Source organism: Misgurnus anguillicaudatus, chromosome 22 (assembly GCF_027580225.2).
Source record: "Misgurnus anguillicaudatus chromosome 22, ASM2758022v2, whole genome shotgun sequence".
Taxonomy (NCBI): Eukaryota; Metazoa; Chordata; class Actinopteri; order Cypriniformes; family Cobitidae; genus Misgurnus; species Misgurnus anguillicaudatus.
Window position 1 is genome coordinate 39,045,037 of NC_073358.2, and position 18,697 is coordinate 39,063,733.

Here is an 18,697-nt window from a genome sequence, read left to right on the forward strand (position 1 = left end):
AGTGGTGTTGAAATTAAATTCTGTGTGGATGGGTTGACAAGTGTGTTAAGAATCTTATCGGAAGGTGAGTAGATATCATTAACCATCTACTTATAATAAAGAAACCCCAAGCCTAACCCTAAATGAATCATGAAAAAGCTGATTTGCTGAACCATGAAAAACTGATTTGCTGACTGATTTGGCAGACAAAGCATTTAATAAACCCGGAAATAATAAGCATTTAATAAGCACAGAACAAAAAATGTATTGATAATTGGACAATTATTTGGATTAGAAAATAAATTATTAAAAATAAAAAAATTAAAATATGCCAGTATGCAACAAAGTAATACATAAAAATGTTCAGCTAATAGCAGTGTTGTGTTGTGGTTACATTTACGTCACACAAGTCAGTGCATAGCAATAAAATCCTTAAAAAGCTGAAATTCATCCTAGACATCTGTGAGTTTTTCAACCAGCTGGCCCATTTCAACATGGGCATGAGTTCAGGAAACAGGTCTGTTTTTATTGATTCATTGGGTTCATACAACTTCCAAATCTACTAGTTAGAAGTCAATGCCTGTACATACAGATGTTGAAAAGTAACAACAAGTCAATCATTAACTGACAATTTATCCGACCAACATTATCAGATAAAACCCTCGTCTTACAAAAAACAATGACTGATGATACCCATTCTTTGTCTTTTTTAGCTCATCCATACCATCATTCTACCCAGTTTTCAGCTTTATTCTTAGTTCTCATTGCTGTAGATGTGTAGCCTACTGAATGTCCGCGAATGAACATTCACTCGGAAAACATTTTAAAGGGCCGGTGCTTCTCTTAGCCTACGCAAGCAGAGCAGTGGCTCACTGCCATTTATGCCTGGCGAGTCACGATGACATGCCTGCCTGCGTGCTAGGGCGAAGCTTGCAGGCCGTGCCCTAGTAACCCAGTTTCCAGAGCGAACGCTCTGTAACGGCCCAGCAGTGGCCACTGTGTCATCTGTTACCTAACACACATACTCACACCCAGGGGGATGTACCTGACTGTCCCAGCCCCCACCCAATCAGGTTTCCGCTTTTTTGTCTGTGAGTCATTAGTGTGTGGGTTTTCTACTGATGAGAATCTTCGTTCAGAACCATTTAACATCTTGATCAAAACAAGGCAAGTAAGCTGCCCACACAGAGTATGCTTGTATTCATATCATAACATGAAAGTGAGCAAGAGTTGGCCAAATGAATAGATAGTAAAAGAGACAGTGAGAAAGAGAAAGCAAGAGATAAGAAAGCATAGACGAATGCCTTTAGTCATCTAAAACACACCTGCTTTAGCTCCTTGGGTAATGACTATTGGCAATAATGAGCAAATTAGCAACTTTAAAGCACAGGATCAGCCAATAACAAGATATTAAAGTAAAAACTTTTGAAGTTTGTTTTTAAAAAGCACAGTTTTCAAATATCAATGGCTTATTGAATGCATGTGACAGACCAATTGCTCACAACTATTGATCTAGTCATCACCAGTCTTCAGCAAGTTCGGTTCTTATAATGTTCTTATTTAACGAGCATCATAGAAAATGTACAAAATATTTGTGCATAATTTAGCATATTCCTCTCTTTTAAGTGAACACAAGCATGTAAAATTGTAGGTTTTGTTACTTCTATTTTATGTCTGCTATGAGGACAAAGTGGGTTAAAAGTGGATGTGTTATAAAACTTTTTTGAAGCTTTGCAATGACACGAACACATCTTGTTCGTGAGCCCCATTCACTTCCATGGTACTATTTTCCGGTTTGGTTAGAAACATTCCTCACACTATCCTCCTTCATGTTCATCTGAATTTTTTTTTAAATAAACAGGTTTTTAACAACAGGTTTTTAACAACATAAGAGTGAGTAAATGATCACAAGAGTTTTCATTTTTGGGTGAACTATCCCTTTAAAGTGCATCTTTATATTTTTAAGCTATGTATTGCTATTTTTATTCATTCAATAGATGTAAAAATAAGAAAAGTTTAGAAATAATGAGCTGCCAGATGCTCAGGCGTAAATCCCGTAAGCACCAATCAGATTGCGCGCTCATACCAGCCTTGTGCTCCGCCACGCGCAGACATATGTAGCTCACGCGCGTCACGGAGAGGCTGATCGGTGTATATATAATCCTCACAGAATTCCTCTACAATGAAGTCTTCATTACACAATTCAGCAAGTCACTTATATTCTAGACCACTGATTGATAACTACGTCTATTTGCAAGCATTAAAAGATTACTCCAAACAAAATGTCCACATAAAAAGACGCAGACTGTGACACGTCAAAGCAAAACTGTAAATATTACCAGATACGCAAATATGGAAAATCCGAACGAGTAACAGAGCGACGACTAGGGCTCGCGGACAGATCTGAAATTTAGGGCATGACGTCACTCCCACCGGCTCATGATTCTCAAGTCATGCGTTACATAACTCGCAATCTTTTCATAAGCGAGTTTTTTTCAGTGGGTTATTACGTTCAAATTTCAATTAAGGTGTCGACTTTGTTCAATCAAAACATTATCTGTGATTTTAATGGTTTAAATAAATAAATAAATAAAAGACCAGAAAGGATTTGACCTCCATTGTAAATAACCACAGACGTCAAACTCGGTCAATGAATGGGTATGTATGCGTAAACTCACGCACTGCACAACCTGCCCCACCATATGTCTCATGCTTACCAGACAGCATCATTTCCAAAGTACAGAACAAAGTACAAAGACTTACCAAACTGTCTTTATCGGTTAAGATTTCAAACATCATCGTTACATCATCACACAGAACAACATAACTAACTTCGTACCATTAAAATCATGTTAATTCGTCTTACTGAAGTGACAAGAACGATTAAAAGTCCCAAATCCTGCAACTTTAATTGACGGCTCAAACTATCCATAGCATCCTGCCGGTTTCTCGTCCATGTAAACGGACAGCAGCACCGGGCGCCTTTAACACAGTGACACACTTCTTGTGTGCCCTTATTTCACAAACTAACCAAGAAACAAACGGTTGTACTCACCTAACCAGAGACCGACATGAAAACCCAACTTGAACAGAAAAGTTGTTAGGAATCTTCAGCAACGAAGCACACCATCGGCTTTTTCCCCGTGCTTTACACACGAAATCGAGTTACATAACCGGCACCGTTTCTGCGGGCAATGAGTGACTTCCAAAGCGCTTTTTTCATTCACTGATGTTCATTTTCCAACGCACACACCTCACTCTTTACGTCATCAGCCGTCGTCACACCTTAAAAGGAGCGAAGGGGCGTGGCCGCACGGCGCGGAGCGAGCACGGATTCGCCACAGTAGGCCGAGGGGCGGGGGGCCCGCAAGCACACTCGCCGCGCGTGCTCGCCCGGTCTCACTTCGCTCTGTTCTCAAACAGTTTGACCAACGGCCAGAGAATGTCATCGGCGGAGAATTAAGGACGTCGCGTCTCATAAAGCCCGGTTCTTCACGTGGTGATAAAGGGGCGCGTGGGATACAAAAACAGGACGCTAATTTGACTGAAAAATGTCATGAGTAGGGTGAACGATGAATTAATACACAATAGAAGTTGCACGTTCCCAATTTACGTGGGAGTTTTGTAGGTTATGTAAGCACAATTGTTTCATAAAAGTTCGTGGCTGTGAATTACTTTGCTAAATAAATTGAAAAATTGCGTCATAGGTACGTAACACCCAGCTAGATCTACGCACGGCACACTGTTTAGGTCTACCTTTTTCTTTGTCAGTGTTATTTTATCAATTGGATCGTATTTGAGATATACATGTTTTCCTGTTCATGTTTCATGTAGTATAAAAAAATACTTCACAGTGTGCAATTTACAATATCCACATTGTATTTAGCCTACTTAAAATATATGTCAGCAAAGTACTTGTTATAATACAAGTTATTTACATTTATTGCTTGCGGTAATGTATGCAAACTTAGACTAATTCTTGAAAGTGAAACGATTTTCTTATAAGTATGATGTCCGACTGCGGACACATCGACAGGAGGGCGGTGTGTTAATTGGCTCGTGCTGCTGTGGTTTGTATGTAGGTCACTAGTGATTGCCATCTGCCGACGGTTCACTCCACGGTGCTTGGTCAATAAAATCCGTACCGGTGAAGGACAGTCAGCTGTAAACCAAAGGGAGAAATCACACTGGTCATCCATACTCTACAGCCAAATAAATGCATCATTGCATGACACTGTTAAGAAGCAACAGAAGTAATAAAATACAATAAGCATACATCATAAAATGGAGTCACTGATGAATGCTAAGCATAGATGTTTCTGCAGCATACACACAGACGGATTAGATAAGCATGTCTTAAATTCGCTTCGGCGGGTTAGGTTATAGGAATTTTCTTTTTTTCCCATCTCTGTCATTTTCTGTCTCCCAGACTGAACTTGAAGCGACTGCTCAGAAAAATTCCAAGATAATGTGAGAACCCAGTCTCCATGGCAATGGTCGCTAGTGGGTGAATCACCCTTAGTTACAACTGCACAATCAAAATACAGGATGTGAGCCCAAGCTGTGTCCATAGCAACTTAAGGGATTCTGGTTCAGTGGGTTAAGACGGGACTTATACTTTCACCAAAAATATTTGACACTGTCTGGGCCGCTTTCTATCCAAAACACATCTTTGCCAGTGGTTTTTCCCTTTAAAGTCAACACAATCCTGAATCTGAGCACTGGGTTTTGTAATTCAATAATATAACTGAATTATAAAATAATGTCACATAAAAGCCATCTACTATGTAATGCTCTTATGCTGATGGAGCAGTGTACCAAACTGAACTGTAGCCAGGAAGTGAAATTCTGTTTATCCTATCCAATAACTTTAAAGGGACACATTTTCCCGAAAATAGTCCCCTGCTATTGAAAGTTACCAAGGGAACTACTTTCAGGCACTGTGTAATATCATTGTGCCTCCTGCAGCCATTTACGGCGGCAAAGTCCTTGATTAATACGCCAGAATGAGAGTATAGTTCCTAGCCATATTGGCCTAGAAAATCGCAACTTAAAATTATCCTTCGGCCTTAGTAAACGATGTAACTACAGAAGAGTCAAGTTAGGAAAAATACTCTTTGGTTATTCTTTAGCGCAATGCTAACGGTTTAATCCGATTCAATGGATTATGCTAAGCTATGCTAAAAGTGGTACCGCCGGACCTGGAGATCGGTTGAATGGATTCCAAAATGGTAAAAATCAAATGTTTAACTCTAGGGGAGCTGAAAAAATTAGGCAATTTTCAAAAAAGTGGAGTGTCCCTTTAATAGGCCCACTTCTGCTCGTTTTTTTACATGTCTGCATCAGACATCAACTCACATGAAGTGAGCAAGGGACAGTACACATGTTAAAGGAACAGTATGTACAGATTGTGGCCAAAACTGGTATTGCAATCACAAAACTTGTGGCTAAAACTGGTACTGCAATCACACAACTAGTGGCCAATACACAACATGACAACATAAACATCAATTGAGGGCTGCAACTCCACTTTTTAAATGACAATATCCTGGCCGGACTACTGTTGTCAGTGATATTGAAATGAGAATGATTTCTTAATGTCTAGTGACATATAAAGGCCATTTTATGATTAATTGATATACATTTCTTACATACTGTTCCTTTAAATATATGATGGGTGCTTCTCAAGACTTAAACTGATGCTTCCTTGCTATTCCGTCCTCTGGTCTGTGACCCAGAAACTGATCGAGCTCAGCCGTCCTGTAGAACATCTTAATTCTTAAGAAGTGCTCTATGTATAAAATGCAACTATTTAAATCTTTTAATCCACCAAGAATTCATTGGCCGATTAAATGAAGTATACATGAGGTTAACGTGGTCATTATGTTAAACTTTGAATTAGTTTGAACTCACGGCTAAAGACTTGAGACTGTCGGTTGCATTTTTGTGTACGCTCATAGTAGGCTACTGGTCAAGACATCTTGATATTAATGACATCACATATTGTTTGATTCTTAGAGAGCTACATTAACTTTGAATCTGCACACACGAAATAGGGAGGATTAAGCACCCTCTCACCTGCATGTGTGTTTACACAACGGGCTGACTCATAGAGAATAATAGGGAAAGATTTAAACACATACACACATACCCACCCATAAACTTGAGCAGATGTGCATGCTCATAGACAAACCTGCACCGACACGGATTAAAAATTGTGATCATGACGCACAATAATATGAAATTTACGTCATCCCTAAGTGTTTGAGTGGGTGGTGTGTTGAAAACTATGGGTGAAACAGTAATATAGAGACTGGTAGTGGTTCTATCATGTGCTGATTTCAGGTAAAGACTACTGTGTCTAGGAACAGTTGGATAACAGCCATCCTTGTCCTATTTATTTGTAATAGCCTCCCTGCTGTGGAGCAAGAGCTGCTGTATCCTCAGTCAGATCTCTGTTTTGTATTCACACAATGTCTTTCTCACTTTTGTGTGATCTTTTTTTTGCATAACATTTTTTGTATGGGTCCTCTCCATTTTGAAACGGTATTTTTTCCAGTTCAGTTTACTGGAGACAATCTCCCTAGAGAAAACCTGGGATAAGTGTGCTACTCAAGGGCACAGTGGGATTCAAACCAACATGCAAAACCACAGCACTTTTCATGACCTTTTGACTTACAACTGAGAAAATGCTTTGTAACAGCTTCCCTGTTTGACCAATAACCTCAGGTTTCATTATGACAAAAGCAACGAAACTGATACTTAACATGCCAAAAGCATGACCTCCATAATTTTCTATAAAATAGATTTCTGTGGCATAGGGGCGACTGAGGTGCCTTAGGCATGGCATCTTTCTCCAGTTGCAGTGTATGTGTTTACTACTCACTTGGATGGGTTAAATGCAGAAGACACTTCCCATCCCAAGTATGGGTCACCATACATTGGCCATTATGTCACTTTTATTAGAGATGTATTTTCTAAAGTTTTAGCAGTACAAAACTTTCTTAAAACAAAATAATCTCTTAATATGATGCTGGACAACCATTTGCCCTTATGCTTCAAATCTTCTCACAATAAATTCTTTTGAAAAGTCTCTAGCAGTGGCTGCTCATGACTGCTCATCTGAGAGGCGCAAATTCAAAAGAAGTGTTCGGAGTCTCATGTGTGTTGCTTGTGTTTTCAAAATATCTGTTTGTTACGTCATGTGAACCTTGTGCATCACGTGTTTTGTCAAAATAAGTGCCAGCTGCACACGCGTCAAAACCGTTTATGATAAAAGAGACGCTCATGTTCACAAAATACAAGCAAGACACTCCCTTAACAGTAAACTTTGATTATGCATGAGATTATGCGAGTATCTGGCAAACGCGAGCATCTCTTTTATGACAAACCCTTTAGACGCGTCTGCAGCAGGCACTTGATGCACATAGGATCGCTCAACACGCAGAACACATATTTTGAAATTACGAACCAAACACATGACGGGCTACATACATGTTGTGACGAACTTTGCATCGTGCGCCCTTGAAGAAAAGAAGTCCCCGGCCGCCACTGGTCTCTAGTGGAATGTGAATAGCCTACACAATTGATATTATCCACTATGACAATGAGTGATTTTGTATAAGATCTAAAAGTTACCTGTTTGAAGGAAAATCTTAGCATGGCTACACTCTAAAAATTGCTGGGTTATTTTCAACTGTTGTGCCCAGCCCCTTGGGTTGTAATGTAACCTATGATGGGTTGTTTCAACTCAAAATAAAATTTTCTGGGTTTAATTTAACCCAACGGCTGGGTTCGTCCCTTTTTGACCCAATGCTGGGTTGAAAATAACCCATCATTATTTTAGAGTGTACTATACAGATAAGATAGGGTTAAGGCTGTTATAAAGGCCACGAAGTCCTGGGTTTCAGGGTGAGTAAAGAGGGTGGAATGGGGAGAATGGTTGGCCTTGGTGGATGGGTTTCCATTCTTACTCTTTCACCCAGACATGCTCTCAATATTTCCGAATGGATATTTCTCTGGTGTGTTGTCTACCCAACATTTAGCTCATTTTCTGTTTCATAGTCTCTTGTTTTCTGGCTCAGTCTTATTTAGCAGCTTTATTAAAGCTATCGTTCCTTTTATTACATGCTGTACTGATGAATGACAACACCATGAGAATCTATCCAAATGCCAATTTTACAATTTTATGTCTTAAACTATTTAAAAAAATAAATGTGAAGTGGATTAGAACTTTGACACAGACTGCTATTGTAATTGTAAGCATTTTTTGTTTCTGCAATACAGTTTATACTGAATAGGCCATCTCTCTCAAAATTGCTTAATTTACACTATCATTTCATTCAGTGGCTTGCATTGTTGAGTCAGCAGTTTGTGGGAGAATCTTTCATTCATGATCTGAATGGGCTCTGGAGTACACTGGTGTCATTCCTTTAAAGGGCAAGTTCGGTATTTTACACTTAAAGCCCTGTTTTCAGATTGTTTATGATTAAATACTGAAATTTGGACATATGATGCTGGCCCAAGAATTTTCGGTTTCAGTTGTATCAGCCCCCACCCTCACAATGGCTGCACAGGTGCACCGGAACAATCCCTCCCAAAATGCATTAAACTTTCGTTTACAAAGATGTGAAAGTCACCGAGTGGTCAGGGGTGTTCACTGATATGCTCACACAAAAATCACTGCAAAAGATGCTTTCCAACAGGTGTTTTAGCATTCGTTGTAAACTTGTGGACCTATTTTTCCAAACGCCTCACACACGTACATTCTTCCGTTGAGAGCTTGAATAATAGACATTCCAGCCCAGTTGGTGGTGATAATCCACTTTTGCCAATTGCAGGAATACAAACAACGTTCCCGGCGCGGAGTAATAACGTAACTCACAGCACATCTAATACAAGTCAATGGAGTTGGACAAAAACTACGATAAAACGTGTTGGAAAGCATCTTTTGCAGCGATTTTTGTGGGAGCATATCAGTGAACACCGCTGACCACTCGGTGAGTTTCACATCTTTGTAAACGAAAGTTTAATGCATTTTAGGAAGGATTGTTCCAGTGCACCTATAAACCCATTGTAGGGGCTGATACAATAAACACCCCAAAATTCTCGGGCCAGCATATGTCCAAATTTCAGTAAAACATTTTTTATTTCATTATAAACAATCTGAAAACAGGGCTTTAAGTGTAAAATACCGAACTTGTCCTTTAATGTCAAAAATTGGGTTATTTTCAACCCAGTGTTGCAAAGGGATGACCTAGCCTGCTGGGTTGTTATTCAACTTTAGGTTGTTTCAACCTAAAATGTTTGTTTTGACCCATTGAACATAAAAATGTTCTTGGTTCATCCCTTTTTGATCCAACGCTCGGTTTAAAATAACCCAGCATTTTTTTATAGAGTAGGCTTTACATTTAATCTTTTTTGTATTTATTTTATGTTAACCATTTATTTTTGTCTCCAATGAAGGAGAGAAGGCAATGCAAATTTATTACAGTATAGGCCTATACATATTTCATACAGTTAATTAAAAATGTTTAACACACAAATATATCATTTCAAAGAGAAAAATTTAATATTGGTGTTTGTCCAATATTATCAATATTTAATATTTGTAAAATGTGTTTAAAAAGAATACGTTTTACAAACGATCAAGAAAATGGTAATTTGTGTGATTGATCTTAAGATGGATCTTAATTAAGCCAGTATTTTTCTTGCTTTTAACATTGTATAAATATGAGCGTAAATCAAGAAACATCATGCAAAGCAGAAGTAATTCTTCATTTAGGATGATGACTTCTTTAAGTGAAGGTAACAGATGGAGGTATCATTCTTCTAAGCAGACCGACCCTGCAATGGTAATTTTTCTTATGTGAGATTGAGGAGAAATGTATTTTGCTTCTAGATTGAATTAAAAAAAATATTTATACATCACACCACAAAACTCTTGGGATAGAACCATCATACCAAAACTGCTACCTTGAATATAAGATAAATCATGAGTCTTACCTCAGGAACTCTGAAAATGAGAGTTTTCCTCAAAGTGAAATGGGGCTCAGGAACCATCTTGGCTTCAATTATCTTCTTATTGATCCTAACAGTGGCCTCCTTTCTGCTTACATCATCATTGACATCAGTGAGGATCTTTAAGATGTCACGACCCCTATAAAGAAGACAAAACAAGAGCTTTTTAAAAGGGGAACAGGTTAGCTTACCTCAGCATCTAACTTTTATATATATATTTGTGCATGCAACATAAGCAGAAGGGAGCCTACTGTTTGCTTCCATCCTTTAAATGCTTGCAAAGGGTCTGTATGAACCATGATCCACTCATTGAATTTCGCAGTGAATAAAATCCGTCCACCGTAGACATGACAGTCAGAAAATCAGAACCACCGGCAATAGTGTATTTATCCACTACATTCTCGAATTCCTGGTCAGGTTCACCACTCAAATCATCTGCTTCAACAGTAACTTTACTCTGCATCTCTCTACCCCTGCATGCCTGAATGAAGAACACTTTTGGCTTGTCAATAAGTAAGGAACAGTTGTCTCCATCAAATGGTGATGTGATGTCCCTCAGAGGACAAGTTTCTTCATCTTTACCAATGATACCACATTGGTTTCCATGACTCAGCACACAGCAGACAAAGCAGTCTCCATGACGGTCATCCTTACTGTATTTTATCATAAGAGTTTTTATTTCATCTGCATTCAAGTCTTTGTAGGCCTCCACCTCAAAGCCCAAAAATTTAAACACATCCTGCAGAGAAACTGACAGTGACAGAGGAGTTGAGATTTTACAACACTGTTTTGTTTTTTTTACAGTACCAGCCATAATGTTTCAATTACCATTTAAAATGTTTGAAATATGTTGCTTAATAATTTATAATAAATGCATATGTAATTTGTTATTGAAAGGAAGTAAGAAAAAGTTTTGAATACATTACTACAAAATGACCACATAGTATTAGAAATAAAGATACACAAATAAACCTAAACCTAATAAATGCGAATAGAAATATGAAGACAAATATTTTTTGTAGGTATGGAGTAAATACAGTTGTGTTCAAAAAATAAAATAGCAGTAGGCTATTGTAACCATAGTAGTAGTATTAATAATTCTGCATTGTTTAATTATTTACTCACAGATGTAGTGTAATAGAAAAACAATAATGATATCCACACTTGTTCTGAGTAACTGACTAATTCATTAAAAGTGACGTGATTAAAATAATAGCAGTGTGAGTATACTTAAAAATGAGTTAATTCTGTGAAAAAATTGCTTCTTTTTGTTCTTTATTAAGCAAAACACTGCATGGAGGAACAACGTAATTTGATAAACTAAAAACAAACAACTACCGTTCAAACAGATTGAAGTATACACTGTAAAAAAATTCCGTAGAAACCACAATGCTATGGAAGCTGGGTTGCCGGTAATTTACCGTAGATTTAAATGTATCTTATTTACTGGCAAGAGTTTGTTCAGAGTTAAATAAATTTTAAATATTAACAATAATATTAACATTCTGGGAACCAGAAATCATCATCAACCTTTTTCTGTTTTTTTTTTGCTTCAGATTTTGTTTCCCAGAATGTTTTGCTTGATGCTGTTTTTTTAGTTTTACTCTGTAAAGACAAGACTTCTAAATGTTTAATGTTCATTTAACTTCGAACAAAATGTTGCCAGTAAATAACATAAATTCAAATCTACGGCAAACCACCGGCAACCCAGCTGCAACAACACTGCAATCTCTACTGAATTTATTTACAGTGTGGCACTAAAAACGGTTCTTCTATGATTACGAGCAAAGAACCACTTTTGGTGCTATATAGCACCGTTTGTTTTTAGAGTGTATTGCCCTTGTGTCTTTGTATGGATTATCTTGTTTTATTTTGTTATATTAGAAATCCTACTGCACTTGGATCTGCTGCCTGTACACTCTTTTTTACACCGTTAGACCCACCCTCATGCAACAAGTGTTATTTTAATATTGATAAGGCAACATTTAATAAAGTTTATTTAAGTTCGTGAGGAGCATGGTCCGTCATTTATGTGATATTTTTTGGGAGTACTCAGGATTCGGGCTAAAATTCCGAGCTCGGAGCCCTCTCCTCGGACAGCACACCAAATATACTTTATCTCATTCCCTGATTACATGTTAATGCGAACTCGTGAATTGATAAAAAATGTCAGGAAAGTCATTAACTTTTTGGCTTTAAGAGTATAACTTTAATAAATGTATTACAGCCTAATTCAAGGACCCACATAAGAAGCCAGTCAAAAATATAGAAAAAAACAAGTTACTTTGGTCAAGGCAAAAATGTCAAATTTATTGCCAGCTCAATAAGATAAGATGACAAGCACAGACGACATGACATGATATATATATAACTAAAACATTTTAAAATAAAAAATGCAATTTGTACATGTTATTGTTAATCACATTACGTAGTCTTTCTGGCATCGCATGCTGGCCCCCAGAGGTCGCCTTTTCACCTCAACAGATTTTCTAAACGTTGTCTTATTTGCAGTTTGTTATGAAGAGTTGTGTCGCGCTTCTCTAAACTGTTAAACTCTCACTTGCGTCATATCCCTTCATTTTCACGCTGTCAATCAGGTCACGGGCTTGGTCAGCTCGGGTTTTGGTTATGTGTAGTATGTCTTCAGTCTCGTTTTTGTTCAACACTTTCTCCTTCCGAAGATCATCCACCAAATCCCTGATGACGGCCTCAGTCAGACCCTCGATCAAATCATTTCGAAGTTCTTCCAAAAGTTCATCTAAGTATTGGATTAAACCACGAAATTGATGATAAGAGCACCTGCTATAATATACATTTAGGACTGGCATTTAAAGTTTTCTTAGCGCCTTATTACAATTCCTACAAAATCGCGTGATGATTTATGTAGTTAGAAAGTTGTTAAAATTACAATTGATGTCTTTTAAATGATCTGTTTCATATAGTAGTATATAAATGAGGCTATAGGTGGGAGATCTACACATTTATTTACATTATTTTACTGTAACCTTTCTATTTTTTTACTGTGTAAAGTTAATAAATTACTTATACAAAACATGATTTCTACATAGCTGAACACACATTAAAATTATAATTAATAAGCCATGATTACTACACTTTTACTATTGAGCATTGATTTATTGTCTACATTGATCGATAATCACAGGCAAATAACACAACACATGTCATTTTAAACAATATTTATAAATCCGAAAATTATATTACTTTTTGGGCTTTAAGAATGTAACTAATTAAATGGATAAATAAAACAACATGAAATGATCAGACTTATGAACTTTACACACACTGATTTGAACTGAACTGACATTCTACTTATAATAACCACATTAAGGGTGGGTTGCACCAACAAGGATTAGGCCTAAATCTGGTTTAAATCAAAGCTTATTTAATAATTCCGTTGCACCAAACTTTAAACCTGTTTAAAAATAAACAGGTTTAAATTTAAACTGTCATTTTGATCCAGGTTTAAATCTTACAGTAAATCTAGATTATCTTTAATCCTGTTGCTCCATTACTTTAAACTCCGTTTTAAATCTCAGTGAGGGATTAACTTTAAACTTGCATATGAGGAGGTTTAAATATGTTTTTTACAATTAAATGTCTGGCTAAATGATTAGAAACACATACCGCGAGCATGGTGGCGCTATTCAAAGATGCGTTTATTATAACATCTCAACAAAGTGAGTTTGGCGGCTCAAAAAGATTATTAACAGCACCGGTGACAGCTACCGATGCTCGTATGTGCTTCTCCTCTGTCACGCGCGCTCCAGTCAGACGAAGGACAGTGAATGAACGGACACACGGTGGCGCTTCATGACAAATGCGTCGACACATCTTGTTCATTATAGCACAATATCTGAGCTTTGCGATATTTCCTGTCACAATATTTCCTGATCTGTTAATTGTTTTAAAAGATTGTCAAATGTTTTTATTTGAATCAGACATTAAGATTAGCGTACCGGTGTATGTAGGTGATTTATAATACAAGAACTACATTACCTTTGCTTGCATAAACTGTTTATTTCCTTTTTGAATGACAACGTCAACATTGTTGCTGTTTAATTACACCGGAAAATTCAAAATGGCGGACAAAATAAATCGCAGATGAAGGATTTAATACAGTTTAAAGGCAGTGGCGGATGCAGAACGTGACATATGGGTGGGCATGGATTAAGTCCGGGTGGGCCTGAATCTATGGGTGTCACTTTTGAATAAGAAACTATAACAAGTCTATAAAATTCGTCAAAACTTCAGAACACTAATCTAAACAGCATACACACACACCCGAACTGCACGTCACATTTTTGACATTATTGATACTTTAAATTGTAATGCAACGTTACATTTATTAAGCCTTTTTGGTAAAAAAAAATATTGGGCTCTCATAGCCTACAAAAAAGAACCTGCACACAGTGACAGGAAATATAAATGAACCCCCAAAAAAAACTTATACTTTTTTAAATAACCTATTAAAGTGTTTAAATAAATACGGCTACTAAATGCTTAAAATGAAGCTTCTAACATCATATTCTCTTCATGCAAATCACTAAAAATATATTTTCGTTCTCACATATTTAAGTTAACTTACTAAATAAAGAAAGAAAAAGGGAATTGCTAGAATAATGTTAGACTCTGGGGTTAAACGAAATGACAAATAAATAAACATTTAATATACTTTTTGATGAGCACAAGAGCAAGCCTACTCGTGAAGAGCGGAGCCGAGGAGCGCGCATATCAGACGTGAACGAAAGGAATAATGGATATAATGCTTTCATATCCTGACAGTATCACTTGTTAGTGAGGATAGTAATGGCTAAACAGATGACGCCGAATTACATACAACATAATTACCTAACTAAATCTGAGAGAATGCAAACACATTACAATATTTTTTTCCTCCGCCCTACGGCCAAGGCGCCTCATTTTTTTTTTAGCCCTACAGGAATTCGCCATAGCCCGTAATGGACATCGGTCAAGCGATTTTGCGATGTTTGTTTTTTAGAAAGACTTTCTTTAAAGTGAATTTCGTTTTGTATAAATTGTATCTTAATATTAATCAATGTTTGATCAAACAATTGCCTCGATTTAATAAATAAGAAGCAAACCAAGAACGTCTGTGGTGTGGATTGAAGTGAACCCACTATATTTCCGCAGCCTACACGTCTTTCTGCTTTAATGCATTTCTTAAATTAATGTCTCAATTACACAGTAGGCTTATATGTTGTTATGATAGGCTATTTGTTGCTTAAAAGCAATAGGCTATATTGTATAAAGTCTAGCAATAAACGTGGCGGGACTTATAGTGCTGCTATATCGCTATATCAAACAACATCACTATGATCAGATGTTTTCTTTCTATTTTACCCCGCTGTCATATTTGTTGTGTGTTTATGTTATTGAGAGAAAAGCGCGCAGCACATATTTATAACGTGTTGTTATTCAAAATACGTTTTCTACTTGCTTGCAAAAAAAGTTCTCAAAGTGATCATGGCTGAAAGCTGCTCGGGAATATTTCATTATAACGCAACATTCAACTGCTTTAATAGTTTTTAAATAGTTATCAGGCTTACTTATAATTTTACTGTTTTTAACATAACATGCAATAGATAAATGACACCACATAAAGTAGTATACATGTCTAACTATACAGAGTAGTATTTTTTACATTTCTGATTGGGCGGGCCAGCGGTCAATCTGGGCGGGCCCAGGCCCGCCCAGGCCCGCCCATAGCTCCGCGCCTGTTTAAAGGTTTAATCTAAGATTTGTTAATCTGTGTTTAAATTTAAGTGGTGCAACACAACTCGAATTAAAATTAAACTGGGATCAACAAACCCTAGATTAGCTCTAAACTCTGCTTAATTTAATCCTTGTTGGTGCAACCCACCCTATGACTTTAAAGGGAAGACACTGAAATCCTACAATAAACTAGACTTTTTCATTTCAGTACTTTGAGTTCTAAGGTTTTTGTGTAGCTGTAAAGACATTACAGCTCATATTTGTGTAATGCCACAAAACAATCAATTTTAATTCTACATTTGTATTCATCAGGGAGTCTAAATATGGGCAGCTAGTCACAGCAGTAACAATAAACAACCATAAGAAACATAGGTCTGTTTAAGCTCTGCTGTCCTGTATTAACCATGCACAAAAAGACAAAACATAAAACATCTTCTTGAACACCTTTTCATACAACCTCCTCCAGGGCCAAAAGTGACCTCAACTATTTCATGAGATAAAGAGGCAATCTGGCATCTTCTCTCGGACCGGCTGAGACATTCAGGTAAAATGTACACACACATATACACAAATATGCTGTTACTAGATTATGTTATGGTGTGTATATGTAGGTGAATGGGTCTCTCTGCTTGTTGCTTCCAGTTTAATCCTGCTTTCCTTCTCTCCATTGGCGAGATCCCTCATTCCACGCAACATAAACAAAGAGTGCCAGAACCACGTGTACTGCAAGAACAGCAACAATGGCGGCATAGAAATAGCTGTCATTGTTGGAGTAACCCAGAAAGCCTGTTAAGAAGAGAAGTTATGCGTTAATAAAACAGATGGCATTACATTACACTACATAGTAATATGTATCTAATTGTATTGAGTGAATTAGTCTTTGGTTGATCAGTCTGTGGTAGCAAATACCTTCAAATAGAAAAGACTTTGATGCAAAATACAGTCCGATGGGTAGAGTTATCATCAAAATAGTGAAAAACAGCAGTGTCTTTAGAACAGATACGAGTGAGCCATCATTCCTAGAGAAGAAGGGAAGAGAGACAGAGAAAGACAAATTAATCACCCAGCTGTAGAAACAATACAAACTCTAATGGTTTCCATTAACAAATGCCATTATGAATCATGAACCCATTAAAAATTCCTGTATTTATTGTGTTTTAAACCTTTTATAATGGATTCACTGGATTATTACATGTATGGATGTTCTTTTAGTTCCTCTTTGCAAGAACCCAACATATTACCAGTAGAGACACGTGGTGCTTGATGTGTTTTCAGGAATTGTACATGATAAACAAACGTAATCAACAATCTTTTGTCTACGACAGAGCAGCGGTAATTTATATCTTTGACTGTTGTTCATACTTGGGAAATCCAATTCATTCATATAGATTCACTCACTCACAAGAGCAGACACGTTATGGATATGTAGTAAAGAAATATTTCATAAGCAGACGATGTATATATTTTTTAATTTGTTTATGTATTTATTTATGTCATAATAGTTTTGTGTCCTAGGTGGTTAGGCTGATTTTTGATGGGGTGTCACGTGCAGTCTGAACTGTATACATTATATAAATTCACTTACCCTCTGAAATCAGGAGCAGTTCCGTCCATTGAGGCCACAGGTTTCTTTTCGTAATTTTGCATGTTGTATTTTTATTTATAGACGAGAGAGAGAAAGAAAAATCATCCGTACGTAATTCTTCGATGCGACATCTTGAATTATTTGCGCTTCCGGGTCTTAGTCACATGATCGCGCAGACAGAATTCCTCACATCGATGAGTCCGCTAGGGGGCGCCGCCGCGCCGTCTGACTCCGTAATTCTTAACACTGCGATGTTACTCACATAGATATGTATAAAGGCTAGATGGCTCAAGGCGGAGTCCCTAACGGCATCACCTGGCGGCCATCTTACGACAGGGCGCTCGCTCACTCGTAGCATTGAGTTTAATGGTGCAGGTACTTTTAAATGACCATAACTTGCTCAATTTTCTACCGATTTTCAAACGGTTTGGGTTTTTACAAACGTTATTAACGTGGCTATAATTCTGGATGCTTTAACATGTTTCATGAATTTATTTTTTATTTTTAGTATAGGTATGCAGTGTCATAGGTACATCTTTGACGTTTATAAGAAACCAAACCGTTTGAAAATCGGTAAAAAAATTAAGCAAGTTATGGTCATTTAAAAGTACCTGCATCATTAAAACTCAATGCTACGAGTGAGCGAGCGCCCTGTCGTAAGATGGCCGCCAAAATGCGGACGTTGCACTCAATGGGCCAGCAGCGCGGACGAGCCATCTAGCCTTTATATACATATCTATGGTTACTCGTGTCAGGTAATGAAGTTTTTATGTGATAGCAACACCGATGGATGCTGTCGATGTTCTAGCACAGACCTTTCTTCTGAAATTGAAATGAACCTTGCAAATTTACCATGAAAACATTTAATTCAATTAGCTGCTCTGGAGCTGCTTTTCCCTCAGAAAAAAGTGTTCTCCCATAAACAGCAAACGCAACATGTCTTAACGACAGAAAGAGAAATGTTAAAACACTTTTTTTTTAATACTAACCCACCATTCAATTTCTAGCCTTACATTTCACAAAGTCTGAAGCAGTTTTTTTTTAATAAAATCTTTTCCAAGGCACTTTATATGATAGAAGATACGAGTAAAATTCAAATGTATCCAAAATGTATCATTAATTTAAAAATGAATTAATGTAAAATTAAAATGTATTTTTGGGAACAACAACTGTAGGCTATTGGTGAAAAGTTTGTCTTAATTTTATTTACCATTTGATGCCATTAAATAATTATTTGTGTTGTGTTCTATCATATAAAACATTTGGTTAATAACAAGGACAAGATTCCCACGGGTCCTTGAAATCCTTGAAAGTTTGTGAATCTGGGGGGGAAAAATTCAAGGACCTGGGAAGTTTTTG

The 18,697-nt window shown here is 37.1% G+C and overlaps 3 protein-coding genes across 4 annotated transcripts in view; all 3 read right to left on the bottom strand.

Annotated features, from left to right (window-relative positions):
* npas2 (neuronal PAS domain protein 2) overlaps positions 1-3,248 on the bottom strand; it is a 66,926-nt gene extending 63,678 nt beyond the window's left edge. Inside the window, exon 1 of one of the 2 annotated variants that reach the window (XM_073860268.1) lies at positions 3,035-3,248. The gene's annotated coding sequence lies outside the window, so the exon portion shown is untranslated. The remainder of the gene's footprint in view (positions 1-3,034) is intronic. The other variant, XM_073860266.1, reaches the window with a different exon arrangement.
* Positions 3,249-9,555: 6,307 nt separating this feature from the next.
* On the bottom strand, positions 9,556-10,813 carry casp22 (caspase 22, apoptosis-related cysteine peptidase). The gene is made up of 3 exons (XM_073860795.1): positions 10,251-10,813; positions 9,985-10,138; positions 9,556-9,825 (listed from the first exon to the last, which is right to left on the bottom strand). The coding sequence occupies exons 1-3, from the start codon at positions 10,811-10,813 to the stop codon at positions 9,811-9,813; spliced, it is 732 nt and encodes a 243-aa protein (XP_073716896.1). The 3' UTR covers positions 9,556-9,810.
* Positions 10,814-16,240: 5,427 nt separating this feature from the next.
* On the bottom strand, positions 16,241-17,503 carry vma21 (vacuolar ATPase assembly factor VMA21). The gene is made up of 3 exons (XM_073860479.1): positions 17,339-17,503; positions 16,663-16,772; positions 16,241-16,539 (listed from the first exon to the last, which is right to left on the bottom strand). The coding sequence occupies exons 1-3, from the start codon at positions 17,398-17,400 to the stop codon at positions 16,397-16,399; spliced, it is 315 nt and encodes a 104-aa protein (XP_073716580.1). The 5' UTR covers positions 17,401-17,503; the 3' UTR covers positions 16,241-16,396.
* Positions 17,504-18,697: the final 1,194 nt, after the last annotated feature.

Bases quoted from the DNA above. Each gene is read 5' to 3' on its own strand.
- casp22 (XM_073860795.1), bottom strand. From the start codon at position 10,813: ATGGCTGGTACTGTAAAAAAAACAAAACAGTGTTGTAAAATCTCAACT. The intron at 10,139-10,250 runs GTAGGCTCCCTT...TCTTCTTTATAG, and splicing joins TTAAAGGATGGAAGCAAACA to GGGTCGTGACATCTTAAAGA.
- vma21 (XM_073860479.1), bottom strand. From the start codon at position 17,400: ATGCAAAATTACGAAAAGAAACCTGTGGCCTCAATGGACGGAACTGCT. The intron at 16,773-17,338 runs GTAAGTGAATTT...CTTCTTCTCTAG, and splicing joins ACTGCTCCTGATTTCAGAGG to GAATGATGGCTCACTCGTAT. The intron at 16,540-16,662 runs GTATTTGCTACC...TCTTCTTAACAG, and splicing joins AAAGTCTTTTCTATTTGAAG to GCTTTCTGGGTTACTCCAAC.